The sequence below is a fragment of the Sus scrofa genome, chromosome 1, assembly GCF_054392235.1.
Source record: "Sus scrofa isolate SSC_HxYL_T2T_F1_AM1 chromosome 1, Sscrofa_HxYL_maternal_Yorkshire_Landrace_v2.0, whole genome shotgun sequence".
In the NCBI taxonomy this organism is placed as follows: domain Eukaryota; kingdom Metazoa; phylum Chordata; class Mammalia; order Artiodactyla; family Suidae; genus Sus; species Sus scrofa.
In genome coordinates this window covers 249,608,788-249,634,919 of record NC_139383.1, presented here as the reverse complement: position 1 = coordinate 249,634,919, position 26,132 = coordinate 249,608,788, and the positions used below count along the sequence as shown (strand labels likewise).

Genomic DNA, 26,132 nt, shown 5'->3' with positions numbered 1-26,132 from the left:
CAGGGCCCATGTGATTGTCCAGTGGGCTTGGGATTTGTATAAATTGGAGGGAAATGGTCTCCTCCCTGGTCATGGAACTCAAAGGGTCACATCACTGTCAATGCAGCCCGGGGGCAGGTTGACTTTGGGAAAGCTGTTAGACCATGTGGGCACAGCGTCACTTTAATAAAGGTCCCAGGCACCCGAGACCCCTGGGTTCTTGCATACCTATGGCAAATACAGCGTTAGTTCTCCTTCCTGCCCACAGTCGGGCTTGTGGAGCATCAGTGGACTTTCCAAGGGCTCCATTCCTCCCTGGCTTGCCCAGGGGACGGGGGCGTGTATCCAGCCCCCTGATATGGCAGATGGGGAGAGGGGTCATGAGAGAGCTTCCAAGGCCTTGGGTTTATGACACCCCTGGGCCAGGAACGAGGGTAATATTTTTAATGGCAAAGGGTGAGCCCCATTATTACTCCAGCTCATTCATCAATGGTGGAACCCGTTTTACCTGTTAGGTGCCCTGGTGTGGGGAGTTCATGAATAGGAATCCAATTTTCTCTTTAACTCAAGCCACCTCTCCCCTTCTTAAATCTGGGAGGCGGTTCTGGGAAGGGTGTCTGAATTTTACAGCAGATTTTTTCTTGGTTGGAAAAGGCTGTGGGCAGCTTTTGAGGGCCCTCCCTGACTTACTCAGCAAGCAGACTCACGTGGCCGGGGATGCAGAGGACGCAGCAGCAGCTGTAGAGCCCGCCCAAGCCAGTCCCTAAGCCCAAGATGCTGGGTCACGACAGTTCCAGTTAGGGGGCCCAGGATGGATGGGGAGCTCAGGGCCATCTGTTTAAACCTGTTTCCCACAGATCGGAGGATGGGTGTGGCAGAATTGTGGGGAGAAGGGGGCGTGTAGCCAGACCACCTAGGTGGACCAAATTGAAGCCCCTTCAGATTGGCTGGTCAGCTGGCTTAATGTCTCTGGAGAGTGCCTTTTTCTGGGGCCTGTGGGTTGAAAGAACCCCTTCCCCAGTAGGTGACCCAGTCACTAGTTATCGCCATCTAAGAAATGGACATGCTGGAGCATCCATAAGGTGATGAGGTGTCCCCCCCCCCTTTTTTTTTTGCTTTTTAAGGCCATAGTCACGTCATATGGAGGTTCCCAGGGTAGGGGTCGAATTGGAGCTACAGCTGCCAGCCTACGTACGCCACAGCCACAGCAACACAGGATCTGAGTCATGCCTGCAAACTCTACCACAGCAACGCCAGATCCTTAACCTGCTGAGCGAGGCCAGGGATTGAACCCACAACCTCATGGTTCCTAGTCAGATTCGTTTCCACTGCATCACGACAGGAACTCCGGTGTCACCTTTTTATCTTGGGAGAGCACTGCTGTGTGTTCTTCCTGGCCCACCTCTGGGCTGTGAGAGCCCATTGGGGATTTCAGGCAGGCCCCCCCAACCTTGTGCAGAGGGGTCACCCTTCTGCAGATGGCACATCTCCCATTCCTCCGGTCCTCATTGCATGTATGGACACTTAGTTTCTGCCAGTCCTGCTCAGCTTATCCTAACAAGGTAAAAAATGAACCATCTCTGCTATAAAACCCCCTCCCATGTTACACTGAGAGAAATGAGACTTACTTTACAGTCACCTTTGAAAATAACAGTAACTCACTGCATGTTGGATGCTGTCCAAGTATTAACCCTTGTCAGTGAAGCAGGGGGCTGGCGTTCAGGTTCCCCTTCTGTGCTGAGTGATGCTTCTGGGTGCAGAGGTTTGAGGATGTGGGGAGGGGGCCCCAGAGCCTCTGCACTGCCTCAAGGCTGCGGTGAGCACCTGCACGACAACCCTGGTGCTCAGCCCCTCTAACGGAAGGACACCCCCCTGCCTCCTGCACTATTTTTGGTGGAAGGCTGGGGGGAGTAAGAGGAGGTGGGATCCTGGGTGGGAAGAAGGAGGCAGTAGGGGATGGAGGTGATTGGAAGCACAGAGCTCTGCTGCAGAAGCGGCTGCTTCCCCAGGTGTGGCCAGGCAGGTTGCAGGTGTGTTCCAGTCACAGGAAAGGAGACTTCCAGCACCCAGCTGACTGAGGGTGTGTCAGGGGTGGCCCTTGCCTGGGGTTGGCACATCTGAGCCAAGTTGGCAAAGCTTCCTTTTCTTCCTTTCAAACTTCCCCTCAGAGGCTTCCTCCTGCTGTCAGGAAGGAACGTAGGCTTTTAGAAACCCATGTGACAGACTGTGGGTGGCACAGAAGAGCCAAAGGTTTGGAGGGAGGCCGGCCAGCGTTGAACCCTGCACTGCCTTGTGTGCTCCGAGGCCTCGGAGAAACCACGCCACCTCTCTGGGCTTCGACGGTCTCTTCTGAAACCTCTGTAATTAGCAGGATGAAAGAAGATGATGCATAAGAGCACAGCCGGGTGCCTGACACATAGGAGGCGTTCCCTCCATCATCAGCATCACCTCTGAGCCTCTTGCCAGTTCTAACTAACCTCTCAGGCTCTTGGAGGGTCTGGTTTAAGGTTGTCAGGTTCTGGCACCGCAGGACCCTAGTCTCAGGCATCATCAGTCCAGTTGTGCAAGGTCTCACTTGCCCACAGAGACGTGTGTGAAGAGAGACAGCTGATGGTGCGTTGGGGATGTCTTGTGATGGTGTGTTGTCAGGGAGGGACTGGGTCACCCAGATTGCTTGATCTGCTCGGCAGCAGGGGATCAAAGTTTGCCCTTTGAAATTGATAAGTCTGGGACTCTGTTCAAGATACCTTTGCCTCCCTTTCAAGATAGAACATTTCCGGTGGCAGTGATTTATGACCTTGTTTGGAAAGAGATTTTACAATGTGCGCCCATAATTAGGGCCACTTTGTGCCTGATTCCTGAGGCTACCGTCAAGCATTGTGTCGGTGTTTCACAGAGACCAGTCCTCAGTGGCTAGAATGTACACTTGAAGTGAGTGGCAGAAAAAAAAAGCCAGTGCCCTTAAGTGGTGGATGGACACAGGACCTTTGAAACCCAAGGAGGGCTGGATTTTTAAAATAATGTTGGAAGGACTGAAATGCCTGTATGGATGGCCCAGTGCTTCCCCTGAAAGCATAGGAATTAGAAAAATGAAAAGTTAGGGTTTGTTTTTTTGTTTTTGTCTTTTTAGGGCAGCACCCGCAGCAAATGGAGGTTCCCAGGCTAGGGGTCGAATCAGAGCTATAGCTGCTGGCCTGTGCCACAGCTCACAGCAACACCAGATCCTTGACCCACTGAGCAAGGCCAGGGATCGAACCTGCATCTGCATGGATACTAGTCAGATTTGTTTCTGCTGAACCATGATAGGAACGTCTAGGGATTTTTTAAATGAAGCTAAATCCATTCACTTTAAAGGTCTTTGATTTATTCTCAGTTTCCTTTTTACTGTTTGTTGTTCCTGTTTTTTCCCCTAGCCTGGGAACCTCCATGTGCCACAGGTATGGCCATAAAAAGACAAAAAATAAAATAAATAAAATAGAACCTATAGTGCTTAGCTTAGAAATGAAATGCCGTGGACTGTGCTTTTGAAACTCCCTGAAATCCATACTTAGAACATTTTCTCTGCCTTCCACAGCCCTCTGTGAGGAAGCTTGAGGTTAGAGACAGAAGCTAGTGGGAGGAATTAAGAGAGGTAAGGTCTCTCATAAACCTGGAGGAAGGAGGCAGTACAGGTGGTGGTTATCAGGGCTTTTTCTGGCACCTCACCTGCTAGTGTTGGTTCTGGTGGCTCCATAGTCCCTTGCAAGGGTGGAGAGGTGTTGTGCACCATTGAGGACTAATGGGTCTGGGGTCACCTGTCGCAGGAGCCTGGGCCGGGCAGATAACCCTGTTGTACGAAAGACCAGAGTTCACGGCCATGGCTGTCGGTCAGTGCTCTTGCTGGACTTTGCTCACTGGACTTTTTTTGGTTTAGGGCAGACCGCAGCCCTTCTCTGTCTGCCCATTGTGGTAGCATGCATGCATCTGACCTCGCAGCACACTTGGAAAAAGCAAAATAAGGTCCGTGGCTTGCTGTAGCACGTTGCGGCGAGGGGGGTCGGGGGGGGCGGTGAGGGGAGTCGGGGAAGGGCATGTGTGCCTTCATGGACATACATGTTCATGCACATGTAGGCACAGGTGCATGTGCTTGGCGTATATGTATATACTTATTTATTAAGTACTTAAATTATGTCTGATTTGTGCTACGTGCATGATTCTAAGTGTTTGACACATATTTAAGACACTTAATTCCATAGCAATCTCATAAGGTAAATCTTAGTATTATTCCCACTTTATAAATGAGGAAACTCAGGAGAGAGAGTAAGTCACACGTCTTGCCTAAGGTCATGCAGTCATTTGATGGCCCAGCCAGGAAGTGTGCAGGAGCTTGAGTCAGAATGTGCGCAAAGGGTCCCTTGTCGGCATGAACATCAGGCTTCCCCCTGGAGAGATGGCCCAGCAGACCCTCTGTTGATTCATCGACGCATTGACTCACCTGGCATTTACTCGGACCCCTTTATGCCAGGCTGGGGCTGGCTGTGGGGGGGTGGGGATGGGCAGAACCAATCGGACCACCCTGTGTTGAAAGTTTCAAGCACTGTGGCATCACCCCGGAGTTCTCAGGGCAAAGGCTACACACAGGCCTGCAATCACTCCCATGTTTACTAATCAGGTATCTCTGGTGAGGGCGTCCAGGAGCACAGAGGGCATTAAGAATGTGTTCGTGAGCTTGCAAATCTCCGTGGTCCTGAGCCTGCCAGTCCACCCCCCGGGCTGAGGAGGGCCTGCTCAGAGAGGAGCCTTGTAGGCGGCAGATGACGGAGAGAGGGGGCCTGTGTGCATGCCCACCTGTGTCTTGTTTTACTATATTTCCTTCCAGTCCTTTTGCTGTGATTTTTTTTTTTTTTTTTTTTTTTTTGGTCATGGTGTGCAACTGCTTCATTTGGGATCCCAGTTCCCAGACCAGGGATTGAATCTGGGCCACAGAGTGAAAGCTCCAAGTCCTAACCATTATACCACCAGGGAACTCCCATCCATGCTCTTAAATGTATCTTTCTTTCTCTCTCTCTCTCTCTCTCTTTTTTTTTTTTTTTTGGTGTTACAAAGTTAGAAAAATGGAATGCTCCCATCAGTATCATTTTGAAACCTGATTTTTGTCAGTTGCTGAGGTGCCAAGAATAATTTTTTTTTAATCAATAAAGAGTCTGTGACCTCTTTTACTGGCTTCATAGTGGGTGTCCTCAGGAAGCTCACCCCATTGCCAGGTCAGAATTTTCTTCCTTCTGCACTTTGGTTGTGGCCTGAGCCATATATATCTGCACAAAGGAAGTTAATTTTTAGATTATATCAGGAAAGGTCCCGAGAGGCCACTTGCTTCTCTGCCTGTGAGGTCGGGTGCGAACATGGGCTACTGGCCTCTGTGGCTGCAGGGTGGGAGAAGAGCGGGCACCACAGTGCCCTGGTGCTCCAGCAGCCAGCCGTGAAGGCCTGAGGCCCGTCTACACGCAGGTTCACAGTGGTGGGGTCTGTGCCCCTCCAGGGCCTTCCCCTATGCTCAGTGCTACACCAGCCCACCCACCGGACAGCAGCCTGGGCTGCTCCTGAAGCTGCCAGGTGACCTTGCAGGCCTCTACAGGGACTGGTGCTGGCCATCATGTTATCCCTCGGTTCATTGATTCAATGTCTTGCTACCCTTGGAGGAAGATGTTTTTCCAGTGAAAGAGGGAGAACTCAGACAAGGGAGAAGACGTGCCTGGAGCTCCGCAGCTGATGAGAAGGCAGGAAGCGCTGAAGCTCAGTCCCTGAAGCCAGTACTGCTCCCTAGGGCCTTGCCTACCCCAGCTTCTGCTCAGCATACCTTGCAGGGGCCCTGCTTTGCCCAGGGACTGGCTGCCATATGGAGGGCACCCACTCCCAAACCTGCCTCCCAGCAAAGAGTTCATCTCCTGGCATGTCAAAAGCACAGGGGAATTATGATCGAGCAGGCCAGCGACACCGGTACAGACGGGTGTGACGCTGCAGAGCTCTGTCCCTGGCAACCCTTCTGTACATCAGGAGGGTGCCAATTACGAATAAGAAAAAAGCACTTTGGGGTTCAGGGACAGCTTCTCAGCCTAGAGGACTGCAGGTGAGAAAGAGTTCATGGCCGCTTGGTTGCTGGAGGATTTGAGAGCTCGGTGTTATTTTAAAAAGTGAATCACCATTTATTGAGCACCCGCTATTAAGCTGAATATAAATCAGAAACCCTCAAATATATGGTGGTGATAATTATGGCTGATGCTGCGTGTACTCCATAAAAAGGCAGCGACTGGGGAGGGCAGCTGTTTAGTGCTGCTGGAGTCTTGAAGACGCTCCAGCCAGCCAGCCCTCCCTTGAGGCTCCCCTGCAACCTCGAGGCTCCCGTGTTGGAAGTGTGCATGAATCAAGCTAATGGGTCTCATTCAGAGAGAGCCACCCTTCGCGTAGTACAGGTCCTGCACCACTGTTGCTGATTATTGAAGGTGCGCTGTACCAGCCTGAGCCCCATCTCCCCTTACTCTCAGCTCTGAGCAGGGAGCACATGCTGGTGGGAAAGCCCCCCCTCACTTGGCTGCTCCTGCTGGCTCCCGAGCCCTGTGATGGGGCACAGAGACCTGGTTTTCCGAGGTTCCAGAGGTGCACAGCCCTCAGGGAAGGCCCTGGCTTCTGGGCTGTGTATCTTCCTCTATATACTTTTCCTCTGAGCCAACTGGAGAAGTTGTTCTTATTGACGGAGCCTCCTGTTACCGTGAGAAAGCCTCACAGGCATTCCCCATCCTTTCTTGGGAAGGGAACAGTGGATGGGACCAGAAAATGATGCAAATTCAGTCATCTAAAACCCATTTTGGAAGCAGGCAGGCTATAAATATGTATGTAGGTCACCAAATGACTTAGGTTTTCGTGCGGCTGGGATTTGGTGGGAGGCTGGTCACTCTGCTAATGAGCACTCTGGTACTGGACCTCCTGGTGACCTCTGCAAGACCCTTCCCCTCCCCAGGCCTTGGTTTCCTCCGCAGTAAGAGGAGGGAATCCGTCAGGCTGGGTGATGCTCGAGATGATGATAATTGCAGTGGACATTTCTCTTGGGCGCTTGTTGGGTGCCAGGCCCGTTCCAAGTACATCACTCAGATTGGCTTATTTCATCCTCACCCGCTGTCATTTTATAGGCAGGAAGCTGAGGCTCAGAGAGGTAACTGACTTTCAGAGCCATCCTGTGTCCCACTCCTGATGATACAGCCTCCTGCCCTTCCAGTCCTGAGTGCCCTGCCAGCAAAAGAAGAAATTCCCAATCTCCTGCTCCAGGTCTGGTCTGAGAGCACTTTCTCGGCAGTAGCCCAGACCCCAGGAACGGCACTTGTTCTGCCTTGAGCAGGAAGCTTGGCAGAAAGGACTGTCCAGAAAGGTGGGTGGAGGCTGGTGGCGTTTGCAGGAGGGCCACCGAGCCAGAGCTCAGGGGTGGACCAAAGAGAGGCCCAGTGGGTGACCCCAGGTGCACTTGGCCTGGCCTGTGGCCCACCTCCCACAGGGAGCTGTCTGCAGGGATGGGTGGAGGTCCTTGCAAGAGGAGCTAGAGGGCTTTTCCTTGGGGGGGTGGGGGGTGGGCGCCTGTAGCAGATGTGCCCTGAAAATTTTAGGAAAGACTTTTAAGAGAAAAATTAGGTAGGCATCCAGGCATTGCAGAAACTATGTGGACCTGGGAGTGAGGAAACATTTGGTTACCTGTTTTTGGCATTGACTTCACCACCACCTCCTCCCCAGGAGCTCCTGCTCCCCAGTAGAGTCCAGCTTTTCAGGCTGTGGTTAGTGGAGCATCTTGCGGTTCTGTGAGATCGGTGAGATTTTCTTCGCACAAACTGCACACTGAAACGTTTGATACCCACGGGACTAGACCATCTCCCAGGGCCCTTCCAGCTCTGACCTCACATGTAATGACTGGAGATCTCCAGGTGCGTCTGTCCTCCGGAGGATGCACTTGAATTCTCGGTCTGCACAGCCCTGGCTGAAAGCAGTTAAGAAATTTTAGGATTGAGCTATTTCTGAGTTCAAAATAGAACCTCCCACTGCTTGAGAGATGCTGAGAAGCCAGTCCCTACCACGTTAACAGCAAGGTTCTGGGGTAAACAGAGGGCTGGCCTGGGCTCCGCTCCAGCAGCCTCCCACCCAGGACCCACAGCCTTCTCCACGGGGTGAAACTGAAGGAGGGTGGGGTCTGCATGTGAGGGGGAGGGGGGCGTGCAAGCAGGGCCGGAGAGGCGCTGACGAAGGCTGTAATTTGGAATGCATTTTTCCTGACAAGTTGGAGCCTGCAGGTGTCTAGGCGAGCAGCTGTGGGAGGGGCCGGACTGGAAAGACCAGTGGAGCCCACCGCTTCCTGACGTGCTGGCTGGGTAATCGGCTGGTCTGTAAAGAAGCCTTTACCATAGGGCACCCAAGGTCTGCACAAAGAAACGGATGGCGGCCGCTCGAATAGTGACAACTCTAGAATGACTGAACCGTGAAGTTGTGAGCTCCCGCCCCTGGAGCCATATGGGCAGAGCACTTGACCTCCGTGTGTGAAAGAGGGACCTGGCACTTTGAGGTGACTCTGCACAGCTGAGTCAGACCTTAGAGGAGAGAAAGGGAACTGATCCCAGGTCGGTGTGGAAAAGCACCCTCCCCACCATCTGATTTCCAGGAGTTTCAGCCGAATGCCTGAATGTGGCTAATTAATCTTCCCCAAATTAATTTTCTTCCCATGTCAGAAATGATTTATTAGTGCGCCTGTAAGGAGAGTTGGTCCATGATGGTCAAAGCCGGGGACAGGGGAGGGGAGAGCAGGGGCTGTCTGCTCATACCTCCTCACGGGGCGGGGTGTCCCCAGAGCCCCATGTGTCACAGCCCAGTTCTGTGGAGCCCTCGGAGCCCTGGATTCGGGTGGAGACTGGGAGTTCATGCCGTCTCAGCACAGGGGGGCCTGGCCCTGAGGTTCTCTGCCTCTTAGCCAGGTGCCCCGACCCAGAGGTGCAGCATAAAAGGTGAAAAAAAGGATTGGTCACAAACGTTTTTCTTTTTGTGGTTGAGAAATAGGACAGTTGTTGCCATGCCTAATTGCAGCCAATTTTCTCTGTGTAATCACCGCGGCCTCAACTGGGATTTCTCCTCAGGTCTTTGTTTCGTCTTCCCCCCTAGATGTTGACTTCTCATGCGCAGGGACCCCAGCACTTAGCTGGACCCTGGGCTTCTAGGAGGTGCCACCATAACCTATTCTTTATAAACTGATCCATCGCCAAATCTTCTCAGTATTTGCTCTTTCCAAAATTCATGTGAAGCTGAGAAAGCACACAATTTTGCCCCGTTTCACAAATGAGTTGCTGAAGCTCCAAGAGATCAAGCGGGTTGCTCGGTTACCCAGCAGGGGGATAGTAGAGCCAGCTCTGCTCCAGAACTCCCTGTTTGGGCTGTTACTGCTTGGCGGTGTCCTTTCTGTGGTCCACCCTCCTTTCTGTGTTTTTGCACAGCCTGGGACAGCTGCTGCAGCCCTGCTGCCACTGGTCAGCCTTGGGGCTTTAGAAACACCACCTGCCTTGGTGACCATGGGGATTCTGCAAACAGCCACCCACCTAGGTATTCCTTGCAGCCAGAGTTCGGCTGTGGGGCAGCGGAAGCTGCACTGAGTAACAGCATGGACAGGTGGTATCCAGCTAACTAATCTCTACTCAAAGCAGACGCCCATTTTAGAGCCTCCACTTGGACACCCATGGCAGGAGCTTCAGTTCCCAGGCAGCATGTCCTGTTACTGGCTGTTAAATGTCCTTCCTGACTCACTGAACTTGCTTCCGTATAGTTTTGGGTCTCTGAAAAACATCTGTCCACTGCCTCTTCTCCAGGCAGCCCCCAGCCACTGGAAGCCCTCTCCAGACCTCCAGATCTGTTTCATTGATGCCATTCTCAGTTGGTACGGCAACAGAGCCTCTGTCTTGAGGACAACAGGCCTGCTAGGGCCTATGTCACTGTGGGTCCCAAAGGAAGGCTAAGACTCTGAAATGTGCCCAGCACTTTGTGGGCATATATAAACATCATGGAGGGAGCGACAGCTTCGTGAGTTATCAGATTCCCAAAGACATCCATAACTCCCAAACCATTCGGAAAACTAGCACAGTCTTAACAGTGAATTGATAAGGAAGTGACCCAAGTGAGATCATGTGGCATATTCCCAAGTGTGTTCGTATGCAGTTTGCTTTTGAGTAGAGCAGAGAGAAGTCAGGGGCCTGGAAAGAACCCAGGACCTCATGGGGTGCCACCCCCTCACTTTCCAGGGAGAGGAAAGCAGCACAGAGAGGGAGAGACTGGTCTTGCCTCATCCCGCAAGTCGTTGAGCTGGGGCAGCCCGGTGCTGCTGGTTCCCACAGACAGCAGAGCAGAGGAGCCCGTGTGGCTTGGAGTTGGCACCCGTGGGGCAGGGGAGACAGTGCGGGCCACCCACTCCTGGAAGGTGGCGGCCTCCTTGTTAGCAGGCTTGAGTGATTTCAGTGGAGATACTGGAGCATTTCAGCAGTGGCTCCTCTCTGTGGTCCCACCAGCCCTCCCTGGAACCAGGTGCTCTTCCTGGAGAGTTTGCTGAGAGCCAGCCAGGTAGCCTGGGCCTAAAAGGGTTGATGCTTCCATCCTCTCTGTTGGGGAGCATAGGCCCTTGCACGTCCTCATGGCCAGGACCAGCATCGGCTCATGCTCCCCTCACGGAGCGGGCCAGGGTCTTGCCCCCTCGACTCCCCCCGCCATCTCCCACCACTCAGGCGTGTTGCTCAATCTGGGCCAGCCCTCAGGATTGCGTAGAGGACACCATCACCTCCGTGTTTCAATTCTGGAGATGGACCAAGGCATGCTGGATCATTTCTGACTCCAGTTGACCCCCAGGGAAGGCAGCAAGGGAGAGCTGCGTTTAACACCAACTTCTTGCTGCACTTTAATGAACAAGGCTGAGAACTGCCTGGGAAAAGTGGAATTCCAGAGTAATATCTGGAGGCTTAACTTTGAGGCTGGTAGGCAAGGGGGCTGGCTCTCATTTATTAACATTTCCCAAACTTTCCTCCTGAGAATCACCTGAGTTGCTTATGAGGCCTAGGAATCTGGTTTTTTTTTTTTAAACAAGCATTCCACGCCATTCCTGTCTTCCCAAGGCAGGTTTGGGAAACAGTTTATCTACCGTACTGAAAATAACCTGTGGAGAGGAGTGCTTTGGGAAAAGTTTTGGTTTGCGTTTAACACGTTAATAAGTTTTTCTTGTTTGAGAATTGCGTTAACATTACAGACAAGCCTCCTTTTATTTCCTCTCATCCCCCTGCTCCCAGTCCCTCCCTCCTCTCAGAGGAGGAGTCAGTGTCTGCCTCCCTAGACGGTGTCTTCACAGGAGAGATACAGCTTTCTGTTTTATTTTTCGTAAATAGATATCATCTTGTACTTATCTTTCTACAGCCTGTTTCTTTTTGTTCAAAGCTAGGTCACGGAGCACTGTATTTGTGCTTTTAGAGCTATGGCGCAACTGCTTTTTTAAAAAAAAAACCTGCTACATAATATTCCATAGTATGAAACGGGCCACTGTTTACTTTTTTTTTTTTTTTTTTTTTTTGTCTTTTTGCCATTTCTTGGGCCGCTCCCGCGGCATGTGGAGGTTCCCAGGCTAGGGGTCGAATCGGAGCTGCAGCTGCCAGCCTACGCCAGAGTCACAGCAACACAGGATCCGAGCTGCGTCTGCGACCTACACCACAGCTCACGGCAACGCCGGATCATTAACCCACTGAGCAAGGGCAGGGATCGAACCCACAACCTCATGGTTCCTAGTCGGATTCGTTAATCACTGTGCCATGACAGGAACTCCAGGCCACCGTTTACTTCGCCATTCTTCTATCATGGATATAGCAGGTGCTCACAGTTTCTCTTTATTATTTGCTTCAATGAGCATCCTTGCCTGTGTCTTCTGGTGCACATGTGGGGATAAGTACTGAAAATTGAAAGTGTTGGGACAACCCATGTGCATTTTGGGATTTGAGTGGATTCTGCCCAGAGTTCTCCTTTGCAGCGGCTCTCCCAATTTCCCTTTCCACCCAGAGCCTTCTCCTTGTAGGTGCCTGTCTCACTAAAGCGCTTGGACCCATGGAGACACCCGCTTTTCTCTAATACTTCCCCATGGGGATGAATTGGAGGATTACCTCCAATCACAAAGCGAAATCCTCAGGAAAAAAGGCAACCAGGCCTCAGACTGCTGGAAGGAGGGACTCCGTGTGCAAAACAGGAGGCCTGTGGAGCCGACTCCTCATCTGCAGTCAGCTCCCAGAGCCTTGTCAAAGGCGTTGGGTGTGGTAGAATTCTAGAGCTCTCTGGACTGCAGCGGGCCATGTCTAAAACAATGGGAGGTTGGAACAGATCTGTTGAGGGGACCCCACTCCAGTTCCGTTTCATTGCTTGTAAATGTCCTTTGGGACCCTGGGCTAACCTAGGGTCTCCAATGTTATTTGAAAGTAAAAAAAGCCCTGCCTGGACTTTACATAATCCTGCTTCTTTCTTCAGAGATGGGCCGGCACGCCCATTCCAGGAGACCTTTCTTGGTGGCCAAAGATGAGGCCTACTGGTGGGGAGCGCCGCTGGGACAGCCTGCCTTCCTTCTGCTCTGCTCCAGGGTGGAGCGCTGGAACCTGTGGCTTGGGTCCTCCCCTCAGCTCTGCGCCTGCCCCGTGTAAGGCAAGCAGGCCACGCGAAGGGTCCAGTGCTCTGTCGGGTCTTTGCCAATCCAAGGTCAAAATCAAGGAAAGTGTCTCCCATGCCCAGGTGGCCTGACCGGCAGAGGAGTCCCGGCTGGCTCCCTTTTGCTTGAATTGTTTAATTAGATTTGAGGGACTTGTCTGCTAACTGGGGCGTTTTAAAGCAAAGCAGGAGCAACCCCACCAGGAATCCAAGCCCACTTCTTTTAACTCAGAAAATCAGCAGCCCTCGCTCAAGCCCCCTGCCTGGCCATCCTGATTTACAGTGTCCCTGAGCAGCTTGGACAGTGGTCACACTGCTCAGTGCTTGCGCCTGAAGCCTGTGGCACGTTGCACGGCACTCTAGGCTCAACTCCCCACTTAACTCTCCTAACACCTGGTTAAATTTTTACTCCAGAAACAAGGACGTGATTTCGTGAAAGGTCAGACAGCTCAGTGAGTGTTTGCTCAAACCTCGAATTCCCTTCCCTCTCCCAACCTCACTTTGAAGTTTGAAAGCAAATTGATTAAATATACATTTTAGGAACCTTCCAATTTGCTTCTTAAACTAACAGAATTCTAAACTTTTTTTTCTTTTAAACGGAAGGATTTTTCAACTGTCAGCAGGTATAACTGGAACCATATGTCAGCAGAGACCAGGGGCTTTTCCTGGTTTTAGGATCTGTAAATTCTTATTGAAACGGAAGTAAGCAGGGCAGGCAGCTGGAGGGCCCCGTGACAGCCTGAGCTCAGATCTCATTTTAATTAGAAAATACAGATAGCGCCTGCTGAACTGAAGGCCTCCCAAAGCTCCCGTCCCAGGGCGAACAAAGATTTGGTTTATATCCTGCAAGCCTCCGTGTTTGCAAATTACAGAGCACTTCCGAGAGGAGCTGGAATGTTGATTTCTAGATTATGGGGAGGCTGCAGCCCCACACCCTCCCCAGCTAATCCCCTCAAGTGATTTTGTTTTCTTGGGGAAATATTTGCTCCCTTCTTCCCCTTTGCAGAATGGACAGAGGGTGTTCACTTTGAAAAGGAAGGTCTGGATGAGAGAAATGAGATTGGATGCTCTCCACAGCAGGTCCATCATTTTCTCCACTGGGCTTCTGGCCCCTTGCACTCTGAGACACAAAACCATGCATACACCGGATTGGCTTCTGAGCTGTTCTCTGTGACGGTGGTTTGTTCCGTGTCTCATTTTCTCCCTAATGGGTTCTGCAAATGGTAGAGTAGAAATATCATATGAAAGACATTGTGGGCCCTAGCGCTCCCTCACCCCCATCTTTCCCTGCCTGGTGTCATTTGAGCTCAGTGAGTCTCCAGAAAGGCCATGATTACAATGTCAGCATCTGGAAGTGTCCCCGATGGGACTCAAGAGCCTGACCCAAGGCTTAGGAGAAGCCGCACATGCTCAGGAGGTAGGCGCTCCAGCTTCGGATCTCTCACCGATAAGCTTGCTCTCGTTCGGGGAGTGGTGGCTGCTGTGTGCTGTGCCTCCCTTTGCGGCCCCTCCGGGCCACGCGCCAGTGACAGGGCTGCTGCCCACTCTCCCTCCACGGGCACTGCATTCCCGGCAGCTGGAGGTCACTCGCTCACCCTGCCAGGGCTGCTGCCACAAACTGCCATTTACTCAGCAGACAAAGGGGGATTTTCCCCTCCCCTGGGTTTACAGGCCCCTCAAATGCCTTACATTCCAGGAGCTGGGAGAGAGTGAAGGCTCCTGTGGTTTCTAATTAAACCTACAATTTAAATAACAATTCATGAAACCCCAAGGATTGAGAGAATTGCTAACCCACCCCCTCTGGAGAGAAGCCGCTGGGTGGCCCTGGCTGGGAGGCTGAGGACTTGCCCTTTGCCAGATGTGTGACCGAAGGGGCAGAAGTCACAGTGAGTTTGTGGTGGATCAAGGATGCGCTGACTTTCCCCTTTGGTGAGGTTGCCCCTTCTGAAGATCAGGAAGTACGAAATGGGAAGGAAAGTTGCTGGGTGTACTCTTAGCCTCCAGCTGAGGATTTTTACCCTTTTCCAGGGAAACTGTAGAACTTCCAAGTGTTCAAAACTCAGATTCTCAGGCTGTCGGGGGACTCATCTCGCTGCCCCCACCTCCTAGCTCCAGGTGACTGCCCTGTTTGTGGTGGAACTTTGCTGTTTTCTGGAATACAGATAAGTAAGGAGGACAGGAAGGGCTCCAGGTGGCAGGGGATCCAGCCAAGGGTCTTGGTCGAGCCCCGCCCACTCTGGACCTCAGTTTCCCCATCTGGTAGAGAAGGGTCTTCTGACGTGTTGCTTCCAAGGCCCTTTCTGGCCCTGGCCGTCTATCCCTCCATCCCTGAGCTGCTTTCTGTTTTCATTGGGCTTGTCTGGGGCCACAGTCATCTTTACAGAGTGTTGATCTCACCGAATTGTTGTCTGATTACCCAAGGCATGGTCGTGTTCCAGATTTGGGGAAAATGAAACGCTGAACGTAATTATCTCTAGACAAGCTCTTCTATGCCTCAGCCAGCACCAGGAGCCTGTCAGCATTTCTAGGCTTTCTGTGAGCTCGTTTCCAACTTTCCTTCGTTTCCATTCCCTTAAATTGAGCAAGTCATGTTCCCTGAAGACACCGGCTAGTTTCTTGCCTCTGCGCTTCTTTACCGAGATGCCCCTTCTCTTCTCACTGAGCTACACCCGAGCCACCACCTTGCACACCAGGCCTAGGCCTCTCCTTTGCGATGGAGCACTGCCTGCCGCGTGGGTCCCTTGTTACCCCTGCAAGAATTGGAGCTCCCCGCAGGTGGGCACCAGCTCTGGTTCCTGCCTTCACCTCCACTCCTTGCTGGTCTGGTACAGACTCTGGTTATAGTTGTTGGAGCTACATCTGGGTGTGAACAGAAGTGAAGCAGAAAGCCAAAGGTGAACTCATACCCCTGCCATCTTTCTGCAGGTGACCATCGCAGATGACTACTCAGATCCCTTTGATGCCAAGAATGATCTCAAAAACAAAGCAGGAAAGGGGGAGAGCGCTGGCTACATGGAGCCCTACGAGGCCCAGAGGATCATGACAGGTAAGCAGAGCCCTTGGCATAGAGGCTTGCAACTCAGCAAGGGGGGTAAAGGGGACCCGTGGTCATCCGCCAGCCTCCTCAGGGGAAGGGATGTACTTTCAAGGTGCTGGCTGAAGGGCAGCACCGTGGTGAGTCTTTACCACAGTTTATCTGTCCTTGTTTCGCCGACCTCAGGAAGAACCTGGCAGGTCACAGTGACATTCTAGATACCAGATACCAAGTACTGTTAACCAAGAGACTAAGAAGTAAACGGGGAAGGAATTCCCGTCGTGGCTTAGTGGTTAATGAATCCAACTAGGAACCATGAGGTTATGGGTTCGATCCCTGGCCTCCCTCAGTGGGTTAGGGATCCAGTGTTGCCGTGAGCTGTGGTGTAGGTCACAGATGCGGCTCGGATCCCACTTGCTGTGGCTGTGGTGTAGGCCGGCATCTACAGCTCCGATTAGACCCCTAGCCTGGGAACCTCCATATGCCGAGGGTGTGGCCCTAAAAAAAAAGACAAAGGACAAAAAAAAAAAAAAAAAAAAGTAGTAAATGGGGAAGATACGGGGGGAGGGGAGTTCCTTAGGAATTCCTTTCTTTTTTTTGTCTTTTGTCCTTTTTTTTAGGGCCACACCTGCGGCATATGGAGGTTCCCGTTAGGGGTCGAATCGGAGCTATAGCCACCAGCCTATGCCACAGCCATTATTAGGGACAAAATTATTATTAGGGACAAAATTCTCCCTGACCCCATCCAAGAAAATCTTTATTTTAGGACTAGAAGCAGCTTATAGAGCCATGGTCTTCATGGCAGGTTTGTAGGAGACACAGAGACTTTCCTTCTGTGGCTGTTCTCCTGTTGGCCTTCGACGATGAAGCCTGTCAGTTAATGGCGTGGGACCCAGAAGGATGTGGCTGGAATGTGGTGTCCTGGGGGGTCTGTTTTCACCAGGATAATACTTGGAGCATCTTTTTTTTTTTTTTTTTTTTTTTTTTTTTTTTTGGTCTTCTTGTCTTTTTTTTTAGGGCTACTCTTGCGGCATATGGAGGTTCCCAGGCTAGGGGTCTGATCCACATTTGTGGCCTACACCACAGCTCACAGCAGTGGATCCTTAACCCATTGAAGGAGGCCAGGGATCAAACCCGAGTCCTCATGGATGCTAGTCGGGCTCGTTAACTTTCAGGAACTCCAATACTAGGAGAAACTTTAAAAAATGAACATTGATCACACATCAGCCACCTTGACAGACCCAAGGCGTGGGCGGGCGGTAGGGAGATCACGAGGAGAGGAGGAACCCCCATGAGAGTCTTGGCTCAGGAGGACCCTCCAGACACAGAAGAGCAGCTGTGTGAGTGGCCCCCTCTGGCCCTGCCCCCCGCCCCCAGCAGCTCCCACCAGTCTTGCACTGAGCAGGCCTCAGCCTGGATTTAAAGCAGTGGTGGGTCCAAGTGTGACTTTGGGACACTGGCACATTCAGACACCAGGGCAGCAAAGGATCTGTGAGGTCATCCAGACCCAACAGCCTCACCTTACAGATGGGGAAACTGAGGCTGGGAGGGAGAAGCACATGCCTGAGGACACATGGTAAGTTGGGGGCAGACTGGCAGGCGTGGCCTGTGCTCAGCAAGGTAGTCTTTGTAGCTGAGGTCTGAAGGAAGTGTGATGCTGTGTTTGATGCCGGGGTATCTAGGACATGAGGAAATGCCAGGAGCCTTTGAGGCCGGAGCCTCTGCCAGGTCCCAGGCTCTGCCTTGGGCCCTTTGACACACTCGCTTCCCACCGTGTCCCTGCAAAGGAAGTGTTGTCCCATTTCACAGGTGAGGGAGACTGAGGACTTCGCAGAACATGGAGACAGGAGGCTGAAGGCAGTGGAGAGAGAACATGTTGGGAGCCCAGACTTTGGGGAGGGTCTGCCACTGCTGGGCATCTTTGGAGTGGAGCTGGGCTCTTCCTGGGTGCCGCTGTGGGTAGCTGATCAGCAGGTGGAATTGTCCTGCGTGACTTTGGCTTTTTAGTCAGGCACACCCATGGCGGCCAGGTCCAAGGCAGAGCAGTTTGAGTTCACCGGAAACTTGTTAAAATCTCGGACGTCCTCTCTCCAAAGAAGCATCCTTCTGTTTGCTGCTCTGTGCTTTCCTCCTACCTTAGAAACTATGCCCGGATTTACCCACGTGTTTTGTTTTTAAGGAAATAGGTGCTTCAACAGGACATTTTCGGGTTGTAATGACCTTGCAGCAGCTCCCTCTGGACTTGGAATTCTTTATGTGTAACGTCATCATCACCGTGGTGACTGATGGCAGGGAAGGGGGCTGGGTTCGCCGGCACCCTATAAGCGTTCCAGGAAGTAGCTCCCTGGAACTCCATGACTCTCTGCTATGAAGCTCCTGAGGGAGGGGAAGGTGACAGAGTGGGTTCTGGGGACAGTGGGTAGTGGAGCAGGGGGTGGCACAGAACAACTTACATCCCACCTTTTAGAGGGACTTTTTTTTGATGCTGTAACATTCATGCGTATGTGTGCACGTAGCTTCTAGGAATGGGGCAGGCAGCTTTGGTTCACAGGAGTAAAGCTGCTGGGAAGAGCCTGGCCTGTCTGCCTGAGACAGCGTGCCTCTCTGCCCCGGTTTGAAAGCAGCCCAGGCTGGAGTCAAGCCGATCTGGGGTGACCACCTGCCACCTAAGTGACCCTTGGGCTTCTGTTTCCCTCGAGAAGCGGTAGTCTTAGAGTGGGCAGTCACTCATCTAGCCGCTTTGGGCTCCGAACTGGCTGTTTGACACAGGGCCGCGCATTCTGTGCCTCTGTTTTAACCTGTTTATAGAATGATGGGTCAGTAATAACACAACAGCAGTGGAGTCCACTGCTCAGTTCTCTCGTACTTGTTTACAACTCGTACTGTGAATTCTCACTGGATTTTCACCATCCCTCTTTAAAGTGTAGCTGTGCGTTTCACCTCTTAACTGAGGCACAGAGAGATGAAGTAACTTGTCCAAGGCAGCACAGTTGGGTAGTCAGCTGGAGGTGGGGGGCGCCTGTCTGCCAAAGGCCCCGTTTAACTGCTAGGCAGGACTTCTTTCCAGGGCCCATCCAGCCCCAGTGCATTTACTGCAGCTTGGTGTGCAGACTCCCCAGCATGGCCCACGTGGCCTGTGATTGACTGCTGAGAATTTGTTCTCCGCGTTCTTGGGGCCATGCAGCAGGTGGCGGGAATCTTGTGGGAGGTGGTGCTTTTGTGAACAGAGAACTCGGCCAGCCCATTGGCTGTAGCTAGGATGGAGGGCGTGGAGAGGCATGTCTGTTTTCCCAGGGGCTTCTCTTAACCCCTTCTCTCTGTCTGCCTCAATTTACCCTCTCCCATAGACTCCCCTTGTGTCACCCACAGGAGTTAGGTTCTGGCTTCAAAATGGAGCCTCTGCTTTCCTTGGAACCTCAGAACCCAGGCATGTCTGGGTTACTCCTGTGAGCCAAAGCTGCCTCATTTTCTGCCCTCAACACCTCTCTCACCCCAGCAGCAGCTCTGAACGTATCTCCTTAACACCCCCGGGCCCTCTGGAACCCACCTGGAAAGCTAGTGACCCAGCCCAAGCTCTCCTTTTTATAGATAGGGAAACTGAGGTTCAAAAAAGTCATGATCTTGTTGAGATTTTTTTCAACCTACTGATTAACTGTGAAGCTGTCTTGTGAGCTGGTGAGTTGCCCATCCCTAGAGGCATCCAAGCAGAGGAAAGTCAACCAGCATTGGGAGATGACATGAAGGTAGTTAAGTCTCAGAGGTGTGGCTGGCTCAAGTGATCTCTGAGGCCTCTGAGCTCCAAGATGTTATGATTCATTGTGACTGGTCCCGGTCAGGTGGACATGTAGGATGAGTCCCATGGAAGGAAGACCCCAGACCAGCTCTGAATAGTTAAGGTTGGCAGCCTCCTTTCTCAGTGCCAGCCTGATTCAGGCCAACTGTTGAGTCCTAGTTCTCCTTTTCATCTTCCTTGGCCCATCTCCCTCTCTCCCTCTCTCTTTTTTTGCTTTCTTGCTTTTTAGGGCCTTGCCCAAGGCATATAGAGATTCCCAGGTTAGGAGTTCAGTCGTAGCTACAATGAAGTTTACACCACAGCTATGGCAACACGGGATCTGAGCTGCATCTGTGACCTACATCACAGCTCACAGCAATGCCGGATCCTTAACCCACTGAGCGAGGCCGGGGATCAAACCCATGTCCTCATGGATCCTAGTTGGGTTTGTTGCTGAGCCCTGAAGGGAACTCCTTTGGCCCATCTCTTGAGGTCAGATGCTGGTCTTGGCCTCTTCTATCTGTAAATTGAAGAGGAGGACTCCTACCACTTCTAGCTTTCCTTTCTGCCCCAGTGTCTATGTATATGGTATCTCTAGGCCAAACCTCCCATTGAGCCCTAAGACTCAGGCTGCCTCTCTCCAAAGCTACTTCGCAGCCCATTCTTTCCTTTTTTCCTGAGACCTGACCCTGGGGCTTGAGGGCCCCAGATGCACAGAGACTGGCTGATGTGGTGCGAAGTGTGCTGGGCTCCAGGTCAGGCCAACTTGGGTGGCTGGGTGAATACTTAGCCTGTTGGGAACTGCAGTGTCCTTATTGTAAAATACGGCACACACCACTGATATGAATCTCGGGTGAAGGAACAAACTTTGTATGTGTGCTTGAGATTGTTGATATTGAGGGGAGAGAGCTTCTTTGGTCCTTCACGTGATTTACTATGCTGTTGAATTCTCTGGCCAGTCCCTGCAGGTGGCCCAACCAGCAGTACACTGGAGCAGGTGGCCCTCAGACCCTCTGTGGAACCCTAGGTACCCTGGAGTCCTTGTTAAGCCTTGTTGGCATCTGGACCGTGTTACCTGGGCACATAGCACCCCTGCCTCTAGGAATATCCATGAAGCAGAGAGACAGGTAGAGATGGGTCGGGGTGGCTGATTGGTGTGTGGAGGTGAACAGGTGACTCTCCAGGAGTTCAGAGGAGAGACAACAGCTTCCAGTTTGAGCCATCCAAGGGGGGTGGAAGGTGGGAGTGATGGGGATGAGAGCTGGATCTGGCAGCCAGGCAGAGGGAAGAGGTATGGAGGTGTGGGAATCTCTGCTGGAGAGGAGTGGCAGGAGATGAGGCTTCTGATAGGATCCTGATAGGAAAGGCACATGGGGCAAGAGCTGGAAAGACTGATTGGATCGTGAGGCCCTGGTTAGCCTAAAGGCACAAAACATTTCTCACCCGGGATCCTTCCTCCCGGCCGGCCATCAGCCCCAGGAATTCTCAGAGGTGTCCAGGGTGGTGGTGGTGACAGGGACTATGGTTGTTTTATCAGAGGGCTTTCCTGTGGGCCAGGCACCACCCCCAAACACTTTGCGTGATTGGCTCATTTAATCCTCTCAGGGAGCCTGTGAGGTGTGGGTACTGCCTTCATCCCCATTTTACAGATGAGAATACTGAGTCTAGAGAGGTTAAATAAGCGGCAAAACCAGGAAAAGCAGCACCCTCTGGAGCCCCCACCTGCAGCGAAAACACTCTCTCATATCCATCTCGGACTCCCAGGGGGTCTGCAGAAATAACTGGGAATCTTACCATTATTTAGGTCTCTTTTTTAGGTGTGACTCCCGCCCTTCTGCCCCCACTATCCTATATAAAATGGTTCAAAGCGTCATCTCACAGGATGAATCATATAAGCATTAATTGAAAGCGTTTTCATGTAATTTTTAATATGTAAGCCATTATACATTAAAAAGTCCTTAGCATGTTTTTATTATTAAATCAACTTTATAGCATAATAAGGGGAAATTAAAGCCATTTCACCCAGCGCCCCGCTGCGCTGGCGTGGCCGTTTTCCTTGCTCACACCTTGCCTCCTGCCCTTTTAAACTCATGTGCTCCTAGGCACACTCCAGGTAAAATAAAGCCCGTCACTAATTTCAAAGGCAGCAGGGACATCCTTTCACATCTTCTGGTCCTCCAGCGTGGCCTCTTCTAGTGGCTACGTGCTTTCTGAGAGAATGGTGATTGTGGGTTCTAGCTCTGGCTCTGCGGTGGTCTCTGTGACCAGACCACTTCCCTTCTCTGGGCCTCAGGTCCCTCATCTGGAAAATCAGATTCTTCTGCCTTCTTCCCTGGGCACCATGAAGGTCTTTAGAAGCCCTTACGTCCCCGCTTCTACGATCGCATCAGGCTTCGGCAGTTGTCCTGGCCAGGATGACACCTTTTCCTGCGCTGCCCACACCCACCTGTGTGTGATACCAGCCCAGATCTTACCAGGTGGTAAGAAAGAGCTGATCCTGGCCCCCTTCCAGGAGCGTGCATGCCTCCCTCTGCTCTCAGGAGAGGCAGGGCTGGGAGTGCAGGTCTGCACCCTCTGCACAGCCAGCCTCCGGAGACCCTTCCTGGAGCTGCTGTTCTTAAATCTCAGAATAAAATCCCTGAAGACCAGCAAATGCTTCTCAGATCAGCGGGCCTCTGAGTCTCAGCTAGATGTCAGAGAGGCCATCTCTGGCCACCCTACTGGAGATTTCCACCTTTCTCGCATGTTCACCATCACCTCTGCCCACTGGTTCGAGGCAGCACTGCTCTTGTCCTCCTGGTAGCAGGAAAGTAAAGGGCGTTTCTGTCCAGATCCCTGAGCCCAGGCCCTTCCCACCTGCACTGTGCCCGTGGCCTCTGCTCCTGCAGTGTCCATGCACTCGCTTCTCTCCCTCACCTGGCCTGCTCCACAGCTCTGCTCCCCAAACGGTGTCCCGCTCCCCTCCCTCCCCTCCCCCAATCTGGCCTCCCCCTCCGCACCTTCTCACCTTAAATTTCAGCCCATCCCCAACACGTCCCACCCCTTCTTTGCTTGATTTTTTCCCTTAACTCTGCTTCTTATTTAGCACACTCTGTATTTTACCCACACTTTATCTGTTTATAGTCAGTTTGCCACTAAGATGTGGGTTTCACAGGGGCAGAAGTGTCTGCTTTGTTCCTGCTGGGACCTCAATAGCTAAAGTAGTACGTGATACGAACGGGCTTAGTAAATAGTTGCAGAATGCATGAGGCTAGTAGTTAATTCCAGGGATCCAGGGCTGATAGACGTGTTGGGGGTAACTCATGCTCCTCGCTGGTCTGTCTGCTCCCCAAGTGGCCTCAGGCTTCAGCCTGTCCTGTGGGTCACAGCTCTCCCCCAGCTGGGGGATGTCGGGATGGAGCTGTAACTGAAGAACAGTCTTTCTACCCAGCCCTCTTTCTGCTCGAGGCCCAGAGAAGGGCACCAGCTGGCCAGAGTCACACAGCAGCAAGCCTCTGGACTTCTCACAGAGGGCTCACGGGCCTTGTTTTGAAATATTTTGAAACGTGCCCTTGCACCCTTCTGCCTGACAGATGGGAGGCTTGGTCATGGACTGCACGGAGTTCCCTGGCTGGTCTGTCATTTACCAGAATGACTTACCTACTGGACAGGAAGGAGATAATCAAGTGTAAATAGATTTTGTATTAGTCACCCGATGACTTTCCTGTTCTTGAGAAACAGCCCAGCTCACACACACGCCCAGCCCAATGGTGTTCACCTGCTGAGCTCCAAGCCCAGGGAGGCCCCGTAGGGAGGGGAGTGGGAAGCCCAGGTTTCCATGGTGACCAGGGGGCCCAGACGGGCAGTTGCTTCCTGTTCTCTCACCACACATGCCCCTTGCCCTTTTGACCCTTGACACTGAGCTTGTCCAGCCTTTCAGGAAAGTTGCAGCAGGACTGAAAGAGGCCACGGAAAGCTGACAGTCATTGACAGGGCACCTGCTGTGGGCTAGACCTCGGTCCCTGCCCTCCAGGTGCCCATGTCTGATGTGGGGGGTTGACAAGGACCTAGACAAGCTCTGCTGTCTATAGTATAAAACAAGCCAAGCAGAGCGATGCTGGAAAGAGAACAGAGGAAGGGGTGGTCCGGCTCCTGAAGACCAGTGTGGGCTGCACAGAGAGGGGACATTGAGCAGAGACATACATGACGTCTTGACTCACAGTGGCCTTGCCTGCCATTTACCTTAAATTTCAGCCCACCCGAAACACGCCCCCCCCACCGCCTGCCCCAATCTCTGCTTGATTTTCTTCCTTAACTCTGTTCCTTATTTAGCATACCCTATATTTTACTCACACTTTATCTGTTTATAGTCAATCTTAGTGCTGCTGCTAGGTGTGGCTTTCACATGGGCAGAAGTGTCTGCTTTGTTCCTGCTAGAAGCTCAGTAGCTAAAGTATGATGTGGCACAAAGTAGGGGCTGAGTGAATAGTTGTTGAATGCATGAGACTATTAGTTAATTGCAGGGACCCAGGGCTGGCAGATAGACATGTTGAGGCCGCCTTAGGAGCCCAGAGACCTCCCCTCCTCTGAGGAGGAGTGCCACATCTGGAAAGCCCGAGTTTAACCGGTTACTAAATGGGTCAGGGAGTTCCCAATGTGGCTCAGTGGAAACAAATCTGACTAGTCTCCATGAGGTTGCAGGTTTGATCCCTGGCTTCCCTCCGTTGGTTTAAAGATCCAGCGTTGCTGTGAGCTATGGTATAGGTCGCAGACGTGGCTTGGATCCCACGTTGCTGTGGCTCTGGCCTAGGCCGGCGGCTACAGCTCCGATTGGATCCCTAGCCTGGGAATCTCCATATGCCTTGTGTGTAGCCCTAAAAAGACCAAAAAAAAAAAAAAAAAAAAGAACCTAAATGAGTTGTAAGTAGAAAAGGAGCTGGCTTGGCCTCTGGGTGGGGTTGGGTGGGAGTCGGGCAGGAGGCCCTGGGTGCCTTGCTCCGTCTTGGAGACCAGTTCTGTCTCCAGGTGGGGGGCTGTATGGAGGTGTCTGGTTGTGCCTCTTTTCCCTGCCCCCTCCCTGGCCGAGAGCTCCTAGAAGGAGGGAACTGGGTCTTAACCGTCCTCATGTCTCCTCTGGGCCCAGGACATGTTTACCAGTTGAATGAATGAGCCCAGGAATACAAGTCTATGTGGAGAATAAATGAATGAAAAGGAAGCAAACAGTTAATAGCTACTTTCTGTAAACAGCTCTTCCCATTCTGCCAAGATACAGTTGTCTGAAGTCACAGGACCTTAGCCAGGGAGCACATTGCACCATGTGTGTTGGTTCTTTTCTGTGCTCTAGAGGCTGAGCAGTGAACAAAGCAAAGTCCCTGTCCTTGTGAAGCTTTCACTCTGGGTGCAGGATTGCAGGATCAAAGGGGAGTGTTATATAACTGTGACTCCTGTGAACTCACTTCTGGGGGCTCTGGTACGGGGACATCTGTATCCCAGACACTCTGCAGCCTCTGGTCACTGCAGCTCAAGGGCTCCTCTCAGAGGGGCTTGTCCCCAGATCCTTGGCCACCTTCGGGAGGTAGGATGGTCTCCGTGCTGTCTTCAGGATGTGAGGACACAGGCCTGGCCCAGTGGCTGGCAGCTGTGTTCCTCTCTCTCAGTAGCCTCAGTGCAGGAGCACAGACTCTGGGGGTTGTCATGGATTCTCCCAGAGCAGCGAGTACCATCCATGTGCTGGTACTCCTAGGTGTGAGGGTCTAGACCCCCAGGAATGCAGCCCCTAACTCCTCTCCCTCTCCCAGCAGCCGTGAGAGAAATGGGCATCCTTCCAAAGGTAGAAGTGCAGGAATGGGGGTTAGAGGAGCTCACCCCCACCCCACCCCTGCCCCTTGCCCTTCGGAATCCCAGAGAGACATGAAACGATCTGAAACTGATGGGAATGGCTCTCTAGAAGTAGACTCAGGTTCATCAGCAGCACGGTTCCTGGCAACTTCTGCCCGCCCACCAGCCCGCCTCCTGTGTGGGAAGAGCATGCAGGCTGTGGGGAAGCACCACCCATCCTGAGCAGGTTAGGAAGTTGTTAGGAAGTCGTGCCCGCCTGTGTGCGTAGGATGCCTTATAGCAGAGAAGCAAGAGGCAGGGAGACTGGTTCTGTGGTTCTGTGGCTACAACAGTCATCCAGGCCAGGGGGCTGAAGCCAGAGCCAGGGCCGTGGCTGCAGGGTGCTGCAGGCGTGAGTGGGTGGGTGGGGTGGAAGAGCCTGCCAGCCTAGGGGTGCAGTGGGTGCCAGGGAGGGAGGCGCTAGGATCCTGGTGAGTGGGAGGATGAGCGCGTCAGTTCCCCAGTGGGGACTGTCCTGCCCGAGAAGGGGAAGGAAGGTTCTTGAGTGAGGATTCAGTGGGTTCAGATGTGTACCCTTGCATTCTGGTGTTCAGAGGAGGGCCATGGGGCTCCAGTGGGCTTGGGGCCCTGGGGAGAGGAGCTGATTGGCAGGGGCTGACGAAGGGACAGCAGGCCACAGTTTCTGCCCCTCCAGAAACCTGAGGACGGAGATGGAGTGATTTGCCCCACACCCTGTTATTTGACTAATTAATTAGTACCCTTCTCTAACTAGGGCTCAGGTTGGCTTTCTGGAAGTTCGTAATGATGGCAGAGGGC

The 26,132-nt window shown here is 52.4% G+C and overlaps 1 protein-coding gene across 8 annotated transcripts in view; it reads left to right on the top strand.

The window, feature by feature from the left end:
- The window catches only part of SHB (SH2 domain containing adaptor protein B), a 148,473-nt gene that overhangs the window by 35,567 nt on the left and 86,774 nt on the right, over positions 1-26,132 (top strand). For all 8 annotated transcript variants that reach the window (XR_014824256.1, XR_014824259.1, XR_014824262.1 and 5 more), the window contains exon 2: positions 15,619-15,739. Coding sequence is in view for 2 of the 8 variants with exons in the window: in XM_021066254.2 (XP_020921913.1) it covers positions 15,619-15,739 (121 nt within the window). In the remaining 6 variants the exon portion in view is untranslated. The remainder of the gene's footprint in view (positions 1-15,618; positions 15,740-26,132) is intronic.